Source organism: Anopheles coustani, chromosome 3, assembly GCF_943734705.1.
Source record: "Anopheles coustani chromosome 3, idAnoCousDA_361_x.2, whole genome shotgun sequence".
In the NCBI taxonomy this organism is placed as follows: domain Eukaryota; kingdom Metazoa; phylum Arthropoda; class Insecta; order Diptera; family Culicidae; genus Anopheles; species Anopheles coustani.
In genome coordinates this window covers 66,747,372-66,768,719 of record NC_071288.1, presented here as the reverse complement: position 1 = coordinate 66,768,719, position 21,348 = coordinate 66,747,372, and the positions used below count along the sequence as shown (strand labels likewise).

General features: G+C 45.8%; 1 protein-coding gene across 1 annotated transcript in view; it reads right to left on the bottom strand.

The window, feature by feature from the left end:
• Window positions 1-653: 653 nt before the first annotated feature.
• Window positions 654-21,348, bottom strand: part of LOC131265570 (fat-like cadherin-related tumor suppressor homolog) — a 199,511-nt gene continuing 178,816 nt past the window's right edge. Inside the window, exons 14-23 of the mRNA XM_058267860.1 lie at window positions 19,279-19,302; window positions 14,576-14,812; window positions 12,537-12,737; window positions 11,908-12,308; window positions 9,101-9,554; window positions 2,755-8,442; window positions 2,499-2,684; window positions 2,342-2,362; window positions 1,076-1,303; window positions 654-955 (exon numbers count right to left, since the gene is read on the bottom strand). Of these exons, the coding sequence (XP_058123843.1) occupies window positions 654-955; window positions 1,076-1,303; window positions 2,342-2,362; window positions 2,499-2,684; window positions 2,755-8,442; window positions 9,101-9,554; window positions 11,908-12,308; window positions 12,537-12,737; window positions 14,576-14,812; window positions 19,279-19,302 (7,742 nt within the window). The remainder of the gene's footprint in view (window positions 956-1,075; window positions 1,304-2,341; window positions 2,363-2,498; window positions 2,685-2,754; window positions 8,443-9,100; window positions 9,555-11,907; window positions 12,309-12,536; window positions 12,738-14,575; window positions 14,813-19,278; window positions 19,303-21,348) is intronic.

Genomic DNA, 21,348 nt, shown 5'->3' with positions numbered 1-21,348 from the left:
TTTCTAACTGAAATCGTGTCGCGTTTCCGATGCAGTGTGTCCCATGCGTTACACTGAAGCACCCATCTCGGTGAAAAACCGAGGTTTACAAACGTATGACACACTTAAGGCGAAAGCAAATGCAAGCACACGATAAGAGATCATCGATCCGAGTGCACCGACGGAAGCACCGTATGCGGGGACAGTGTGCCGGCGTGTTTGCCGGGGGACTGTCTTGTCGTTGGGAAGAAATCGTTCTACTTTGCGTCGTAGCTGCCAAAGGAAGGAAGCTTCGTTCTTCCGTTTGGGCAAGCTGCTCCTTCGTTCAATGGGAGTGTGTAGTACCGTTGCCATCGAGAAATAAATTAAATAAATTACACTGATGTGAACAAGTAGTGGCGATGGCGATGGGGTGTTTGGGTTGGCGTGAACGGGGTGGAATGACGGCTACGGACCGACGTCGCTTGCCGTAGCAGTAGAAATAAGGGACGCGCCAGCACGGATGCCGCCGCCACCGGTTCTGGTGGTGCACAGTGGAATATGTTCCTACAGTTAAACGGTTTAGTAGTAAAATAAGTCTTATCTGTTAGCGTCATTGCCTGTCGCCGTCGCCGTCGACATTGGCCTCCTCCTGCTCCCCCCGGGTCACTGTGCTCGTCGACCGACAGCTGGTGTCAAACTTCCGTGTGCTGCACCACGTTGCTCCACTTGACCTTCTGCTGCTTCGGCTTGGCCGTGGCCCCGCTGCTGGTCGAGATCGAGCCGGTCTGGCTGCCGCTGGCCGAGGAGGAACCACCGGACACGTTGCCCGATGGTGGTGCCGGCTGTTGGATATGGTGGTGATGCTGTGGATGTGGTTGATGATCCTGCTCGTATTCGGAATCGTCGATCTCGCAGAGCTGCGTCGAGAGGTCGCTATTCGAGTGGTTGGAGCTGTTGAGGGTGCGGGAATGGCTTAGCAGAGAGCTACCTTCGTCTGCGTAAAAGAAGAAAAAGTAAAACAAAAAACCATTACATTCGAATAATAAGAACAAATGGAAAGTAAATAATAAAAAAAAAGTCTATCCAATGAATTGGTTTAGACGAGGTCACTTACCGGTTTTTAAAACTAAATCGATATCACTGGGTTCGCGACGGTTACGGCGCGTTTGCGGGAACCCGTACGACTCGACGTCGTCGTCGTCGGACTCGACCAGCTGATGCCGCCCGATCTCGAGCCCGTTCAGCGGCTTCCGGCCCGTCAGTGGCACATTTTCGCCCTCCGTCTCGCTCTGTATGTTATACTTCGGCAAGTAGCTGTTCGGATGACGCAGATAACTATCAGCTGGAGGTGGGGAGAAAAGGAGTAAAGGGAATAAAACATATTAAAATTTTAATTTTATCTTTCCATCGATGTAAAGTTATTTTCATATGAATACTCGTTACTAATCAATATCGTCGTTCAACTTCTCTTGTTCATGAAATATTACGATATGCCTCGTAGTAGATTTACTGTTTTTGTAATAGGATGGAGCATTTAAACCTTAGCAACCTAAGCTTAGTTTGGTTCAGTGCAACATCGGTGAAAAAAGAGGTCGAAGCATACCACTTAGCAATCGTAAAAGCTGCCTCTAGACATTTCGAACGGTTTCACTAAAAAACTCCTCAACGTGAACAAAAATCTCCTCAATTTTATATGGGACGAAGCCTGCTGGCACAAAATTAAGCAATTTTTCACGCTCTCGAGCAGTTTTTCGCGTAGAATTGCTTTTGCGGACTCCTAATTTTATGCTAGACACCTGCTCCTTGAAATGATGGTGTAAAACAGAAAATTAGTTAAAACTCACTAACTGATTGGGGCATTGGATGGAATGTTACACGTGAGAAAGGCCTTCACACTTGGTTGCGGCAATATCATGGCGACCAACATGATCCATATCCCATAACTTCGCACCGAGGCGCACTTTTGGCTGCTCGGAATATTATTTTACGACACTATCCGCGCGGCCATGTGTCGGTACTGAACCACTTTGATCCAGAATTTCGGATTACCTATTTCATGTAACAGATTCTTGCGCAGAACTCCTTCAAAATCAACAATTCCGAACACTTTCCAAATCAATTGTCGAAACAATGGCAGTGCAGAAAAATAGCTTTACATCGACCTCTCTTTTTACTGATCTTGATTCAGTGCTTTGCCCCTCAACGAACAAATCGAGTAAATTGGATCAAAGCCTACTATGGAGAGTCACCGACATATATCATCAGATAATCATCTAAGTATGAACGACGTAAGTGATTGGTAAAAGAGGTAAATAAAACAAATCTAATATTTACAAGTTAATCTACAACGTTTCAAAAGGTTAGTTGTGGGCTTACTTACGTGTATTAACTTTTAAAGGCACTGCAGAGGTGCAATTGAAAGGTACAAGAGGCAAAGAGGTAAATGTTAGTCGATCATTTCGATGTTGATGCTTTTTACGTGAGTGGTTAGTAATCAGAATGGTTCGAAAACAACCACAAAGTTGTAAGATACCTACCTGTATTAAATCTATAATCTTCACTACCACTGTCGAGCGGGTTGAGGCAGGATATGGAGGAGTTCTGCTCGAAACCCAACGAAAGCGGCTGCTCACTCTGGTCGCACTCCGAATCGTCCACAAACTCCGACTCGTTGTCCTCGTTGAGCGTCTCGATGTCACGCGTCGAGTCCACGGGACCCAGGACTGGGGAGGGTAGAGGAAGCAAGGCGATCAGACAGAGGAAAAAGAAAAGGACTTCTTAGGAGATACTTACTCGGCGGAAGGAGACTGTTCTTCGGGTGCGATTCATTGCTTTCGTTGCTGTGGAAGCTGGACGAGTCCGGTACCTCACTGCCCGGAACTTCGGTGATGTTTGGCAGCGGATGGTGCCCGCGTCCGACCCAATCGGAACAGTCCCAGTGGTACGCGGCGGTACTGCCATGGTGCGACGGTGGATCCTCGAAGCTGTGCGGTGGCATCAGCATCGTTGGCGAGTGCTGCGTGTTCAAAAGCCGACCGGGTAGGATGCCTATCTGCGGTGGCTTGAGCTGCATCGGTGACGCTCGGAGGTGATGGTGGGTCGCCGGGTGTGGTTGCTGGTGCAAAAGGGGTTGTAGTTGTTGCTGCTGTTGCTGTTGATGCTGATGATGCTGATGGTGGTGATATGATGGATCCGGTGAGGCGTTCTGCGCGAGTCGCTTCATGTCGTTGTTGAGCTTGTCGTGATTGAACGTCTGCAGTTGGATCTGATCGGTCCACTTCTGCTTGTGCAGCGACTCGGTGTCACTCGAGGTGGTGTTTGCCGTACCACCACCGCCGTTAATGTTAACCATCTGCTGTGTCGAAGGTACGATGCCACCCTTGCGGTACTCGGGAGGAACATTTTCCAGCTCGTCCCCGGCCGACCCGTAGCTGCGCAGCGTATCCAGATTGTTGTACTGCAGCATTGAGGCCGCATTGCAGCTGTACATGTGCTCGGCCGCGTTGTTACTGCTCGGTGTGTACGACACCGGTCGCTGATCGCGCTGAATCTCGAGGTTACTCATCTTCGAGCCTCGCTTATAACCCCCGGCAGTGTCCGAGACCGGGTTCAGCACGATTCCCTTGTTCGCTTCGTTGTTGATCTTTTCGTGACGGTTCGAACGACGTTTCTTTTTGCAGGCGCACACCACACCCCAGATAACGACCACCATCAGAATCGTACCGATGATGCTTGCCGTAATGTAGAACATCTCCGGCGTGACCTTCTTGAGGGCGATCGTCAGGGCGTTCGTGTTGAGCGGATCACCACAGCTGGTACCCGTCATCTCCGGTGGACAGATGCAGCTGAAGCTACCGGCTTCGTTGATGCACGTCGCACCATTACCGCACGGTTGCCGTTCACACTCGTCGATGTCGGTTTCGCAGGTCGTTCCGGTGTACCCGTGGCACATGCAGAGCGGTCCGTCATCACCCTCCTCGCACACTCCACCGTTGCGGCACGGATTCGGGGTACAAAAGCGCCCATAGTCACACCGCTTGCCAGACATCCGTGCCGGACAGTCGCAGGTGTAGTTCCCGAAGCCAATCTTCGAACACTTACCACCGTACAGGCACGGCGAGGAGGAGCACGGGTCGAGGTCTTCCTTGCAGAAAGGACCGGAGAAGCGCGAATGACACAGACACTCAAAGTTACCACCTCCGATGTCCTTGCAGGTGCCTCCATTCCAGCACGGTTGCGTACCGCAGACTCCCAGCGGCACAAGAACCGACACCGCGTCACAACTGAACTCTACGTTCGCGAACCGGCGCAAGCTGGCCACCGTGCTGGCACCGTTCATGTGCAAGGGGACGGGTATTTTCGACAACCGAATGTCATCCATGCAGCCGATGAAACCCTTCTGAACGTCCTCGAACCCAAGCACGGTAGGGTGTTGCTTCACTTCCGCACCGAAGAAGATATCGTCCGACTGCAGGTTGAGTACTCCGTTCACCCCGGGTGCATTGCCCTGCGCTACGTGCTTTCCGTCCACGAACACCTTGGCGCTGTTACCCTCACGCTCGAGTCGCACCTCGTGCCAGAGCCCGTCCGATACGAAGATGCTGGACACACTCACCATTCCCTCGCCCGAGCCCAGATCGAACCGGTACTGGATGACGCCGTTCATAACCTCGAGAATGTTGAAATCCACCTTCCCGGCCGAGTACATGATGTTACCGGTAGGTTGAACCGTGCGCAAGCGCAGACTCAGCACCAGCTGGTCCTCCAGGTTCTTCCGAGCGATCTCCTTCTCGATCCGGTAGTGCGCGTAACTCTTGCCACCGAACGACACCGGGTTCCGCGGCACGTAGCACGTCTCGTCGTTGCACAGCGTAATGTCCCGGTCGCATTTCGGACCGGCGAAACCCTCCCGACACGCGCAATGATAGCCCTGATCGGAGGAGTCGGGAATGCAAGTCTTGTAGCTCGGACACGGCGACTTGGAGCACTCGTTGACCGCATGCTGACACTTCTCCCCGCCGTAACCCTCCTTGCAGCTGCACTCCATACGGTGGGAGTGCCGGGCCGACACGAAGCTCGTCACATCCGTCGACACCGGGTGGATGATCTTCGGATCCAGCACGATCCGATCCTCGCACTCGCCGTGGATGCAAAAGTTTGGCAAACACTTGGACTTCACCACCTCGTCGATCTGCAGCTTGGTGGCGTCCTCGATCTCCTCGAGGTTTTCCTCGATCGACCGTCGGATTTCGTGCGCCGCATAGTACCCACCGGTTTGACTTTTCCGTACCGTGAACAGTACGTCCAGGTCGCGGTTCGTGTTGCGCCGGGTGCGTGAACTAAGATTCTCCTCCTCCGTTGAGGTCACGTTCGCCAGCCCTCCAAGCGAGCGTCGCGAAAGCCGGTGCTGAATCAGGTTCATATCGTCACTCGATGGCTGCACCGAGATGATGATGATGTCTTTTATCTTACACCCGATCGCGTTTCGCACCGAGCGGATGAAACCCTTCCGGTGGCTCAGCACAAACGTCTCCGGGGACACCTTGATGAAGCGTATGACAACCGCGTTCGTGAGCATCTCCTCGTTGATCAGCTCCACCGACACCTTCACGATGGTGAACGAGGAAAACTTTCCATCGGTGACGGTGACGTTGACGCGATAGTCGCCGACGTCGAGCCGCGGGTAGGCGTAGATCACTCCATCGTTGCGCGAGATGTTGAAGAGGTTCGTGGGCGAATAGAGCACGCCGACGGTTGGTGCCAGCCCGTACGTGAGCGTGTCGTACTGGTCCTGATCGGTGGCGTACACCTTCCCGATCACACCGCCTGGGTATTCGTCCATGAACGAATTGATGGCGATGTCGAGCGGTGTGATAACCGGCGGATACTGTGACTCCTCGATCACCTTCACCAGCACCCAGGTGTCGGAGTAGAGTGGCGGGGTGCCATTGTCGAACACCCGCACCTGCAACTGATAGCTATCGCGGATTTTACTACTGAAGCGTGTGGCCGTACGGAGGATACCGTCCTGCTCGATGCGGAACGTACCACCTTCGTTACCCGCCCGGAAGTCGAACGTATATGGGGCCGCATTCTGACCCGTGTCGGCATCGGTCACATCGAACTTCAACAGCGTGTGCCCGATCTGCTTGTCCTCCTGCACGACCGCCGTGTAGTTGGACTGCGTGAACATCGGCGGGTTGTCGTTGGCGTCGGAAATCTCAATGTTTACCAGCACGTACGCCGTCAGCGTCGGAACGCCATGATCGCGAGCCTGCACCTCCAGCACGTAGCTCGAGATCGACTCCCGGTCGAGGGTGCCCGCCACCGAGATGTACCCGGTGTCCTCCTCGATCGCGAACTGTTCCATCCGATCACCCCGCTCGATCGTGTAGCTCACACGTCCATTGTCCTCCGCGTCGAGATCGTTCGCGCGAACCTGCAGTATCCGATCGCCACGCTGAGCGTCCTCACGGATACGGGCGTTGTACGAGTTCTGCGTGAACTGCGGATGGTTGTCGTTACTGTCCGTCACGGAGATGTTCACCGTAGCCAGGTTACTCAACGGTGGCGTTCCACCATCGACAGCCTGTATAGTGAGGAAGTAGTCCCGCGCCCGCTCGTAATCCAACGTGTCCGCCAACGAAAGTATTCCCGTTTTGTTGTTGATCGTAAACTTCCGATGCTCGTTGCCACCGATGATCGAGTACGAGATCTCCGCGTTGATGCCGGTATCCTTGGAGGTGGCGAGCACTTTCAGTATCTCCGACCCGATCGAATTGATCTCCGGTACCGAGGCGAAGTAGTGCTTCGAGGTGAACTCGGGCGGGTTGTCGTTGATGTCCTGCACGTTGATGATGAGCGTGGCCGAGTTCGAAAGAGGCGGATGCCCAAGATCGATCGCCGATACGGACAGATTGTAGAGGGCTTTCAGCTCCCGATCGAGTGGTTTCGCAAGCGTCACAATGCCCGATTCCGGTGCGATACGGAAGTGATCACGGTACGAGTCAAGGAACGCGTACTTGATCTTCCGGTTGATCCCGATATCCGCATCGGTCGCGTGGATCTTCGTCACTAGCGTACCCACTTCGGCGTCCTCCGGAAGCGTCACGCTGTACGGGTTCATGGAGAACTCGGGCGGATTGTCGTTGAGGTCGGTCAGCGCGAGCTCGATCTGCGACGAACACTCCCACCCGGGATGGTCGCGATCCTGCACGTGCGCCATCAGACTGTACCTGGACTGCGTCTCACGGTCGAGCTTGCGTGCCGTTTTCAGGTGACCCGAGTCTTTGTCCAGATTGAAGTCTTCCACCCCGGTGCCGGTGAGGTAGAACCGCAGTCGACTGTTCGCCGGTTCGTCCATATCGTTGGCGAGAACCTGCAGGACGGGCGTGCCGGGTCGAGCACCTTCACTGAGTTCCTCTCGGTAGCGATACTTCAAGCAGTACGGTGGGTTATCGTTCGCATCCAGCACCGTGACCGAGATGTTCGCCGTCGACGTGTACTTGCCGTCGGTAACGATCACCTTCAGCTCGTACTCGGCGATGCTCTCCCGATCGAGTGCCTTCACGACGAACACTTCGCCGGTGTTTTTGATCTGGAACTGCGACAACGAGTCGCCCGAGATGATGTAGTACTCAACGGCCGTCTTCAGGTCGACATCCTTATCCGTGGTAGAGATCTGCAGTACCACCGTCCCCGGAAGGGCGTCCTCGTTTACCGTCGCGCGGTAGTGCGTCTCCTTGAACACCGGCGGACAGTCGTTGTAGTCCTTCAGGCGTATGATCACCGTCGAGCGGGTCGTATGTTTCGGCTGCCCATTGTCCGTGGCAATCACCTGGAACTTGTAGTCCTCCCGCTTCTCCTTGTCCAGGGGTACCAGCGTCGTGATCCAGCCCGTGTACGCATCCACATCGAAGATGTTTACGATGTCCCCAACATCTGGCGACAGGGCGTACCTGATATCCCCGTTGTTACCGCTATCCGCGTCCCGTGCCGTCAGCTTCATGATCGAACTACCTTTCTCGATGTTCTCCGCCAGCGTAAACGAATAAGGATTACTCTCAAAGATCGGTGTGTTATCATTCTCATCCTGCACGTGCAGTACGATCTCCGTTACGGCCGTCAGCGGTGGACTGGAGTCCGTCTCGGCCAGTATCGCGATCAGGTGCGAGTCCCGCGTCTCCCGATCGAGCGTCTTCGCCAACCGCAGCTGACCGGCGTCATTGATCGTGAACTGTGGCTCCTCCAGCTCATCCGAAAGGATACGATAGTGTGCGGTTACGTTGCCGGACAGTCGCAACCGAGTGATGACCGTTCCCGGCAGCGAGCTCTCCGATAGGAACAGCTTACGATCCTTCTTCTCGAAAAGCGGTGGATTCTCAGCCGAACTCATCACGTAGATATCGATCGGGACGTCCGAGTAGAGCGAAGGAGTACCCCCATCGTTTGCGCGTATGAAGAACTGGAACAGCTGGTTTTCTGTGGAGCAACGCAAGGGGGCAGATGAATTTTTGAGTAACAAGTTGCTACAGCCGAAAGTATCGAAATTGAATATTTATTCCACCGTTATAACTAGTTACCAAAATGAATATAACTGTTCAGGAGGTGGTAACAATGTTTCTAGAAATTATCCAATGCTGAAGCTGTAAACAAAACCGTTTGATAGGAATCTGTCAAAATTGAGAGCTGTTGTCAAATAATATTTTTAACTCGTATTACGAAGCAATTCATTTCCAAAATTATGATATCTTTTACACATATTGATTTACATTGAGTGCACAAATGTATTACAATTTCATGTAGCAGGGTTTCCTCTAACTATTCATGGGTTGTGCTATTTGAAACCCAATTAAAATAATTAAATCTGCCCACAACATGAACATAAGAGCTTCAGTATGTTATACCATTTCTAGATTCCGTGGAATATACAGACGGATAGTGAAATACCGTACAAGCGTAATGTCGGTAATAATTTTAATTACTGTATCCAATACAAGTGTTGATCACATTTCACATCTCTGATTATGATTTCTAAGTATGTTTATGATATTATAAAATTCCAACCATGCCATCATGTCACTTTTATAAAACTGATACCCAGATACTGACACAAAGAATTTAAATTCGTCAAACTTACCCCACTGCACGGCACTCTTCTTCAGGTAGAGACCACCGGTGTTCTCGTCCACCCCGAACAGCTCCCGGATGCCGCTGTTGGCCGCATCGAAGATGGAGTACTTCACCACGGCGTTCTGATTGTCGTCCGCGTCGACCGCCCGCACCCGGTAGAACGTCGTGTTGACGGTCAGGTTGCCCTGGATGAGCGTCTTGTACTCGCGATACTGGAACACCGGCTGGTTGTCGTTCTCGTCCCCGATCCGGATGCGGACCGTGCTGAAACCGGCCCGTCCACCGGCGTCCACCGCCATCACCGGCACCTCGTACTGCATTCGCTCCTCCCGGTCGAGCTTTTTCTTCGTGACGATTTCGCCCTTCTCCTTGTCGATCGAGAAGTACTCCTGCATGTCGTCGGAGATGATGGAGTACGCCAGCCGACCGTACTCGCCAAAGTCCTTATCCGTTGCCTTGACCTTGATGTAGGGAGAGAAAATGTGAAGAAATCGATTAGGATGGTGAGAATTGCTAGGAAGCACCGTATTCTTTCCTCCGTTCTACTCGTTAATAAGACGATACTCTCTTCTTTTCCCCTGCTTTCAATACAGAACGCGACAGGAATATAAATGCGACCGCATTACGATAAGATTCGACAACGATACGTTTCTATGGGCTTTAATTTGAATTCATTCAAGCCGAATGAGGCGAGAAACCTTGTTGCTATCAAATTCCTTCATGCTTCCCCAAGTAAACGCTATCGAAACTATTTACATTTAGACTTCCTTTGTAATTTGACAATATTGAGGATAGAACAAACAAAATAGAATATTAACAGTATATTGCCGTTATCCATTTCAAGTTCTTATTAACTCCCAATGACTCATGTTTGAAGAAGGCTAAAGAAAACTCATATTTGAAGCTAAACAGCGTTGCATTGAACTACTTTTTCTAGTTCGTAAGGTTTAAGTTTTATTTCTTCATTAGTGAAAAGCGATGATAGGAGATTTGGCAAAAGTTTCCCTGCAGTTTCCCGATTGTATTTGTAATCACGAGACATTGAAAGAATAAAAAGCACTCGCACACGAAACCTCCGTCGCGGACGAAAAATGCAAATGCATAATAGTTACGGTAGGATGGTAATTGACTTCTTGGTACCGTGGGAAAACCGACGCAAAACGCTTTACCTTCACCGCTATGTTGGAAAAATCTTCGCTCTGCCGTAGAGAAACACAAGAGGAAAAACTCCACCAAGAACCTTTGCTTTCGTGATCGCTAGGAGTGTTGAGTAACATTTTGATACCATGTATTTAGGCGTTTCTTGGGTGGAAAAAATCCCTTTTTGCATCCCATTTCCACCGAGAGCTGGGTCACCTTAGTCTCGCGAAACCCACAATCATCAACGGCAGTACCCCGTTTTCCGACGCTTAGCATAAATCAGCATTTTTCCCCGACGACCTACCTACATCCTGGGTAGTGCCAATCCTGAGCTCACATAACATTCGCAGCTGGCGGAAATGGAACGGAAAGGGCACATACACGCACGCACACGAAAGTAAAAGGACGTGAACGGGTACGACGCCGACGACGTGTGGCTTAATTGCATCCAATTTGCATTTCTATTTTCTTGCAAAGACTTTCCCCGTTGGCCAAGACTTATGTGCAGTTGTACGGTCGAGCGGGTTGCTAGCGCAAGGAGCCCAGCGTTCATCTGGACCGGTATGATTGCTCTGGTTTTTGCGCAAGGTTGCGGGAAACCAGAGAGCGGGTAGAAGGCAACGCCACTAAATGCACACAATTTTGCTAGGCATTGAATACTCTTTTATTGTTGGCTTTCCAAGTGTGTGGGGCGGGCGATAAATTTAGATAAACGGTCTTCTTTTAGAAATAACATTTAAATTCTGTTTTCTATGTTTTCGGTGCTGCGATTAGTTGAGATGATTTACATATACTGAAGTTGTATTGCATACTAGAACTATGTTTCGTCCGTGGAAAAATAATCCTATGGCGAACGCACTTTCAATGCCCTCGTTAAATTGTTTAAAAAGATGTGTGAAAACATTGCGACAAATTAAGGAAAAAATATGTACACAAAACTGAAACGAATAAGATTACTTAGCAATATTTCACCCTTTTACTGACAAAAGCTTCATAGATGTGAATAGTTCTAGTTCTTAAAGTGAATTCGCCCCTGAAAAGAAACAACTCGTTAAAGGTACATTACGAGACTCTGCCTGAATTAACTTCAATTCATGTTTGAAGATACTAGAAGAGAACGTAAAAAAAAGGAACAATGTTTTCATGAGGTACATATTAAAAATTACGCTTTTCATTTTCAACACCATTTTCAGATAAAATACATCTGTGAATAACAGAATCCACCCTTCTTGTCATAAAAGCGCGTGTTAGACCAAAAATGACTTTAGTGGAAACCCCTCGGCAACAGTCAATAATAGCTAGGGCTTTTTAATGTTTTCGCAATCTTGGGAAACATTTTTGTGTTTCTCTTCTCTGGTTTAAATTTTTTTGTAAACAGAATGGAACAATAAAAAGGCAACGATATAAAATAGGGAAAACAGTGCGAATGTGATCAATTTTCCTGTCTTCAAATCCAAGCTATGGTTCTTGTGGTTATCCATTGAATTTGTAAGTTAATAAATTGGTTCCACTGCATGGTAAAACTTGTTAAATATGCAGTTTACTGGAAGCCGAATTCCGTTAAACATTATATAAGATTTTCGAAAAATGACACTCGTTTTCAAAGAAACGACACATCAATCCCCGAACCCAGATGGATGATGAAAGAAGAAAAATTCAGATAGGAATTCTTACCGTTGTGACGAGTCGACCGGCGAGCTGATTCTCGTCCACCTTCGCCTCGTAGTTCAGCAGCTCGAACGTGGGATTGTGCAGATTGGCCGGTAGGATGGTAATTTTCACACGCGTGAAGCTCGTGTAGACGCCATCGGTCGCCGAAACGTTCAGGATCGAGACGTGCTTCTCGGCAAAGTTCTGCATGTTGACCAGCGTGATGATGCCGGTCACCGGATCGATGCCGTACGTCTGCAGCTCGTTGCCCTGGGCGATCGTGTACACGAGCCGATCGTGGTCTATGTAGTCCGGGTCGGAGGCAGACACGACCGTCACAAACTGGCCGCGGGAAGCGTGCTCCGAAAGGACACAAGAGTACGAGGGTTGCTCGAACTTCGGCGGGTTATCGTTCATGTCCATCACTGAAGGAGAAAGAAGATAAAGATAAGAAATAAAAATTAATGTTATTCAAACGGAAAAACAATATTTAAATAGTTCTTACAATCAGCTTCAATCAACTTTCTTAAAACAAGAGTATAATTTCATATACTATTATTTAATGTTTAACCAAGAGGCGTTGATTTATAACAACAATTATGGTTGAAGAATGGAACGTCTGTCTCGACTCGAGGACGGACTGTCTGACTTACCTGAAACCCAAACGTGGGCGGTCGAGCTGAGACTCGGCACACCCTTATCGGATGCGACGACGGTGAAATGGTGATGGCTTAGCGTCTCGTGGTCCAACGATTTCTTCAGATAGATCACGCCGTCGACCGGGTCCATGTGGAAGTGCTCGGAGGTGTTCTTCGAGTCCGTCTGAAGGACATAGTTTATGACCTGGTTGATGCCTGCACAAATGAAAGCGGAGTTAAATGTCGTCCTTTAGTCGGTGAGATTAGGCGTGTGTGGTTTTGAAAAAAGGAGGCTGAATTTTACTGCACAGGTGCGTTGACGAACGTTGAGAAGGATGAGATGATTGCGGTCGTAATGTAAACCCAACCCGACATGCTTAATTAAAACGATAAAAGTGAAACGCATTGTCTGGTTTTCCATAGCGTCGAGAGTAACCCCAGATGCTCTGGCTATACGTAGACTTTCAGTCCTGTGCATTCAATGAAAAGATACAACCAATGGAACTGCCTTATTGCACAGTCCATTTTTTATGATTTACTTCTACCAGAGTTTGGAATGTTTTCCCTCTAAGAGCTCTTCACATGTCCATACTTTTCGCTCGTTTTTTTCCGCACATAAAGCTCCCCGGGGGATGTTATACAGTCCTCCTCCGTAATGGGGTGTGCGTGGTCGAGTGTTCCGAATGGGGGACCGAGTTTGAAGAGACCTTTTCTACGGAACACGTAAAGTGTAACGAACAACTAGACACCTTCTTATTAGAAGCGAACTGGAGGATTGGAGTAGGGTGATGACGTGAATCATCAGAATGAGCGTCACACGACAATAATGATGATAGCGGAGGTTAAATATGGTGACATGTTCTTCACCGTACAAATAACACTGTTGACTTATTATCACATCGAGCAATATTTGAAATACAAAAAAGGGAACATTAAAGGACCAAAGCAAAACTGCTCGGTAGAATTAGATCCATAGGAAACTAGATACCCTTTTCTTTGAGAGTTACAAAAACTGGTGAAAATCATTTCATTTTTTGAGTGTTGCCTAATATAAAATTTAGTGTTTTACAGATAATTTAAATATAAATACAGCATGTACAACGAATAAAAGAACATTGGTTTAATTGGTTTGGCAAATAGTATGAAGAAACTCCGCCAATACTCTAATCGCAATCCTCATTATTGAACACTCTTCATCGTGTTACACACAAAAAAGGAATCTATGAACCGTAATGAACAGAAGAGCCAATAAGAAAACAGTGTAATTGAAGTTAATAACCGGCGACAGACTGTAAGGACGATTACCGGACTTTTAAGCTCCTTCGTTCGTAGACGATCGGACCCGGATATCATAGAGACTGTCACTCATCATCATCGACGTTGTGGTGATGGTAAAAAATTCATTGCCAAGGCTTTCGTCATCGTTGTCCATCACCCGGAGGGACGATTCGCCAATTATCGACAAAAAAGGATGATAGAAATGGAGGGTAGAGAAGGACAGTTTCAACATAGGGTATTGCACGGACGTCGGGAAAGGGACAAGCGCGTAAAAATATTATTCTTTCTCAAGCGTCACAACGGTTATACTCGTGAGGATTACACGGAATAGCGGAACCATGAACAGCGAGACGTTCATTACAGAAATTCCTAACAAAAACTCATTAAGCACCAGCGACGTGAATGTGTTATCTTCACCTCTATGGGTCATTCCGGGAATAAGAATATTGCAACACTGGTCAACTACACATAGGACCTTTTTTACTGATGGACGTGTATCCACGACCCCTTTGATCCTTCAATAGGGTGATAGATCAATCCAGCGAGCCGGGTTAGGACATAAGTATCACTAACAAAAACTGGATTTCTGAGAATTCATTCCTGCCACCTCGCTGTCGGCTAGAGAGTTTAGTTTCGAAATTCAAAAGCAAAGAAATTGGTAATAGAACTGACATGATGGTAGAACAGACTTCCCACGAGTTAATCCTACGCGGAGTTAACCATCGATCTCTTCGGAGTGATGTTATGGCCATGTCTTTTAGCGCTGCCCAACTCACCGGTATCGTTGTCTTTCGCCTGCACCTTCAGGATGGCCGTTCCGAAGGGAGCCCGCTCCGACACGGTGATGTTGTAGCTGTCCTGCTCGATCTCCGGCGGGCAGTCGTTCACGTCCTGCACCAGCACCGACACCGGAACCTCCGCCGATACGCCCGACACGCTGTCGGTGGCTCTAATTAAAAGTTCATAACTCTGCAGTCGCTCGTAGTCCAGCTCGTCCACGACGTAGATGGCACCTGGGTGTTCGTCGTGGTCAACGTTGGCGTAGAAGGATTCACCCGGAAAGCACCAACACGTGTCGGTGGGATTGTATTACATCCGAGAGACCATGAGCACGATGAGCGGAACCAAACGAACACCGGAAGAACAGCCATCGATGTAGTGTGCACCACATTCCGGAACGGAAGGTTGAAAGACAACCATAACACGAAAACCGCAACAGAGAAAGGGGGGAGAAAAGATAAAAGAAAAAGAACATTAAATATTAAGATTAAAAAGTTGTGCAGAGGATTTTCTCATCATTACTGCCACATTTGCAGGCAATCTCCTGGCGGGGAGCATTAACACCAAGTTAGCTTACTTCCATTGGAGGCATGCCACTTTGCAGTCGAAACATAAAACAATTCGAACGGACAGGAGTGACATAGGAAGAGGTTATGAATAAATAAATTTGTGTAAATAAAATTTCCAGTTTAAACATCCATTAATTGAGCCAAATTTTACTATCTCGGGAACGAATGGTGCGCTTAAGCAAATTGTTTCCTGCAGAGGAGCAGCTCAAAAGAAGAAATCACACATAAACAATAAGGACACAAATTCGAGCTAGAGGGTGTTAGTGCTACAGCCAATGCGTTTGTGTACGGAAGAGTAATATTGGTGGGCGCATGTGCTTCATTTTACGACGATCATCATGCAACGGTAATAAAGTATGATCATAAATTATTTAAAAGACGTTAATGTGATGATTTAAACGATTCAAATGAGAAAAAAAATCCATAATACAACACGAACAGTGCACGAGAAATAAAAAAAAAACAGTAAAAAAGGTGTGCGTTCAAAAGATAAAAAGATAGATTGGTTAATTGAATTTATTAATATTAGGACAAGGGAGCAACTTGCGTGTGGTTTGCATGGTATGAATAATATATGTCTCTGTGGATGGAAACCTCCGATATGAACGTAGAACTGAGAATAAACGTTATGCTAAACGGAGATAAAATCCATGCGGAGATAACTTCCTGAACGTTGAATGGCGAAAAGTTTGTTATACCACGAGAAAAAAAGCTAATGAAGTTAAAATAACATTAGGTACAGTTTAACGAAGATGCAAACTTAATTTTTTTTTGCTAAGTAAAACAAAACTATAACAAAAAAATGTCAAACCAAAAAAGTATGTCTTTACTACCTTTCAGCTCTCTGTTACAGTTCCAAATATTGAACACTAATACTTCTCAAATACACTTGCCAAACACATCACGTGTGTGAATCGATTTACCAATCCTAAATTCATAAGCAGAAAATCGTTCAATGAAGCTACGTTGGAGAGTACTGGGCGGAAAATTGGAAAGAAAGTCCTTCCGGTGGTCAGCGGAAACCGCGACATTTCCGAAACAATGGCCGGGGAACATTTTCGGCCTGTTGACGCAAAGCAGAAACCTCTCATTTGTTTCCGAAGCACAGCGAGGTGTTGTGTTATCATTATGGCAAAACGTGTGTGTAGCGTTCCGTGGTTTCGTACGCTTATCCGTTTTTGTCGCCGAACGAATAATGAACCAACCGCAAACGTTTTTCCGCATTCCGGCACGTGATTTTCACTGGTAAGTGTTATTTCGGGGAATGGTTTGGGGAGGTGGCGGAATGGGTTTTGTGTTTTCACGCGTGTGTTCCCGAAGGGGTTTTCGGTGGTTTTCGGTAGATCCTAAATATTCCGATAATCAGCACTTGGTGGAAATTTCACCGAGTCTGTTTCGTACCTCCCGCCTTTCTCCGGGGTGTTTATCATGCGCGGGTGACATAATGCTACTCCGGTTAACATAACCTCGGCTCGTTCAATATTATGTCAGACAAAACATTGGGGTATGTGGCGAATGAGAAGTGATAGACACGACGTGCTGACCACTGGATAGGTTCGTCGACATCATTTAAACTGCATCGCGGCACGTCTGTTTTATTCGAATTTTATGAAATGTTAAACTTGCCAAATGGACTACCTAATTTAACTCAATTTTACAATCTGTATATTTGCTTTTGGAGACGAAATAGCTACTGAAGGTGTTGGATTATATTAGTATAATGTAAATAATATTAATCGTTTATGCGACATAAGTTGGTGTTATCCTAAATTTTACAGAAGTGAATTTGTTTTCCACAATTTGTATTGACAAAATCAAGCTCATTGAAAATAAATTCTTTGACAAAAAAATTTCGAAACAACATGAAAACAAATGTTGTTTTCTGAAAATGCATTTTAGCAAATCTCCTCTGGTTTTGGAGAATTTAAACAAGAAGTAGATAGTACTAAAAAACTTTACGGAAACTTTACGGATAAACACAGCTATACCAATTTTGATCAATTGAAAGTGAATAAAAAACTATTCTACCACGATCAAAGAACAAACATACAATAAACGCCGAGCTGTTTACGCTTTCGGAGCTTACGAATAACGTTTCGATCGATTATTTTATATTGCTGCATGTCATGTGTGTAGTATAAAATCCTTTTCCAACCACGGTTGCTGACCGATAACCCGATACGGGAAGCGGTTTCACAACAGATCCTATAAGTCTCTCGATGGTCCACGCCAACCCAACTTGTATCGTCGAACGGGATCAACTTTTATTCCCAAAACCGTTCAAAATTGTATGAAATCCACTAAATCGGAGGAACACACACTACCTACCGTGGGGAAAGGGTAAAGTTATATTCACTGCCTAGCACGCATAGTTCACACCCTCTCCACACCACCAAAGCTGGCTCGTATAAAAATAAACCGAACCAAAAAGCAGCAGCACGGGGCTTTTATTTCACCCCCGGCTTACGAAGGTACGAATCTCGGGTTCATATAGCTGCGATCCGCTAACGCCACTACTGGTTTATGGAAATGCTGTTATAACGAATTCAGGAAAGGTAACGCGAGCAACGCAATCCCCGGGCCACTACTTTCCCGCACTAGGAGGACATCGGCCGGCTACGTGCTTATCGATGCGCTTTGCGGTATTGGCCGGGGACGCTTGCTTTGAATATTTCAACACTTCATCATGGAGCGTGTGTTGTTGCGTGTTGACCGAAATAATAAAAAAAAAATAGTCCAAAATGAATCTTATGATGCTCGCGCGTAAATATGCTTTTCCTTTCTTTTAGGAGGGTCGAAAAAAAATGTGCATCGCTGGGAAACCCTGGCGTACATGGACACTGCAACGTATACGCCCCGGTCATTGTTGTTTCGCGCACCGGGAAAAGTTCGAACAACGACAGGCTGATAATAGGGATTTTGGACTTTGGGATGAAACGGGAAGAGTAAAAAAATGTCACGCCTCGTGTGTACGATCTGGCGCTGGTAATCAAGCTAGCGTATGCATGCGTGTTCTGCATAAGCCCGTGATGCAGCTATACAGGGTGGAATTCTTTTTTTTTCCTCACATCAACACAGTTCAACGAAAAAACGTGGTGAAAGGTGTACACACGTTCATGTAGAACGGCAAACAGCAAAACCAATTCCAACGAAATATAACACACTAAAAAAAAAACGTGGTCCGTAACGGCGAAGTGTGGAAATAATATCGATAATAAATATGGGCGCAGATAATTCCTGCAATTTTCCATCAACGATACTAGCACAGGATTTGATTAAATATGGTTTTAACGAATGAATTACTTTATCATATATATTTTTTCCTATCGCTGAATGAGTGATAAAAATGATAGATAGGATGACTTTTATTTTATTTTTTTTTTTTGAAGGGGGTTAATGAAAATAATGAATGTAATATTCATATTGGACAGATAAAGAAAACCCCAATAGAAGGTATATAATAGAGTATAAACGTACATAATATAGTTAAAATTATTCAATATAAAATTACCGTCAGTTTAAAAATAAAATAAACTATATAGAATACAGCAATGTAACAAAAAATTAAATAATTGAATTCATTCATCTCAGCCGAGCGTAACAACAAACTGTTATAAAAAAAAAACATTCTCCTCTTTCGCGATTATGTAAATAAACTTACCCTATAAACGCATGAAAAGCTTGCAAATAATTATACTAGCGACTTGTTTGGTTTGTAAATGTGCTAGCAAAAATTAAAAACACAACACGTAACACACGTAAGTATGAAACACACAACTGATCGATTTAAATTTATGCACACAAATTAAACCGAACTAGATGCGCGAGATGTAGCGAGAAAAAGTGCGGCGAAAATGCATTCATTGATGTGATCGACTATCGAACGGTGCTTTGTGAAGCGTTAACGAGCAAGGGAATTATGCAATGCAATGTGAACCTTTTTCGGTGCCGACAAGCATGTTTTAGCCGGTGAGGGTGAACGAGCACAGAAACAACAATGCAAACAACGTAACACAAACAGGAAAAAAAGGATATTGTGTATGAAAATAAAAGGACGAAACAGATACAGGTTTTTTTTGTGAAACGAGATGCAACATTTAAACGATTTCTCTCGTTGTTTCGATACTCACATGGCCCGTTTGTACTGTCCGGTGCTGAACCGACGGGAGGGTTTTTATTTTTGTTATGTTTTGCATGTTTTTGTGTCATTTTTTCGACGAGGGAAGAAAGGTAAAAGAAAGGATTTATTTAATTTAACATGAATGTCGATCGATAAATATGTTGAACGTTTTATTTATGTTTTTTTTTTATTCAGATGGTTCCACCTCGTGGAACTCCAAACGTTTGGAAAATTCAATCACGAGCCAGAGTTTTCAGCGAAGTAATTATTGAAATGTAAAACAAGTCTGTAAACGTAAACACAGTGAAGCGTTTCCTTTAGTAACTGATTGGAGGGGTAAAAAATGACCGGACATGATGTAATGCGACATAAATGTACATCAATGGATGGAAAGCACACGATGGATTGCACACCAACACCTTAAAATTCCAACGAACGCTATATTGACACAACTGTTCTAGCTAATTATTTTTATCATCGTATGTGCAAACTATCAAATATTGAAAGATGTATCAATTTGATTTGCAAGTTGTTTAAAGCTTATTCATATTGTTTGATTATTTATTATTGCGCTTAAATGACCATATGATAACTTCAAGAAACACAAAGCCAAGTATCATCTCAACAAACATCATCGTACAATCTACCATTACGGTTTTGTTTTATCAGATAAAATCAACAGATTTCCTTCGCAAAGCCACGGTTCAAAGCAACATCTTAATGTTAGTTAATTATCAATCTTATCTCCCATTGCTCGCCAAGGAGAAGATAATCGACTGTAAACATAATTAATCGCGTACCTTAAGAACGACCACGTTGTTCGGCTGTACCTGTTAATATTGTTTCTCCTTCAACAACGCAAGTGTCGTGTTAGCACAACCGCACCGAAAGTATCTCCGGGCAGGAATTTGAGATGAAAAAAGGAAATAAATCAACAACAACAACAACAAACCATTCACACCGCTTGGAAAACGATCGCGTCATCATCCGCACCGGTTTGTTTACACACCACACATCGTTAGTCGGAAACGGTGCGCGGCTGGCATTTCGTTAGGTTGTTTGGCTACTAATTGCCCACGGAATGCGATTGCTTTGAAGTAGGCCTACCGCGGAGGGAATTACAACGGAATTCGACGCTGGAACGAGGGTCAAATGCCATAGTTCTATACCGCCATCATGTAAACCGGAGAGCAATTACCGGCACAAATACCAGTGCACCTTTTTATTCGTATTTTAGCGGAAGTTTGATGTGTTTCATTGATCTTTTTAATGAGACCGAGCTGATTATTTTCGTAATGGTTATGAAATGTTTGAAAATTTGACGAGATTATGGCCAACTAAATTTCGCTTTGCATAACAAATGCAATTGATTCCTTTCCCTATTACGTTATAGTATTTTTTTTTATTGCTACTCAATTCAATCACAATTTATGTCATGTGTTGCAACCGTACATCGTTAGTTTGAGTCATTTTATTTCAATGAAGTTTTCCTATTTTGGATTCAAAAAAAAAGTTTTGCATTTAAATATTTTGAATCGTGTTATGTCAAGAATACTTTTTCAAGAGATTCACCAAACTGATGCACATAGTTTCGAAATGAAAACGATAGAATATATTCCATGATCTATAGTGGATTCCATTGACATTTTCAACGGAAAATAATTTTCTAAAACTAAGAAAAACCAACTGTTAATCTTTGCAATGAACATTTCTTTTGGATCAAAACATGGAACTGTAGTAATGCCAAAGAAAAATGATTTAAATTAAAAGACTTAAAAATACTGCTCGACAAACGATGCTGAACAAAATATACCCACCCATTTTCAAAGGTGTTTCGAGCGTTTTACTATATGCTTCAGTTATTTGCTTGCAACGCCTCGTTTTATCAACTTTAACTCACGAATAGCCCCCTCTCGTTTACTGTTAAGAGCTACAAACCTAGTTTTCTTTCCTTCACATCCATTGGTATCAAACGAAATCCTATCGTGCATGCAATAAAACAAAATACCTAATTACAATTCTGTTCCTTTTCCTTCGCGTTTCCCTTTCACTATCTCTTTCCTGTGCCTGATTATACCCC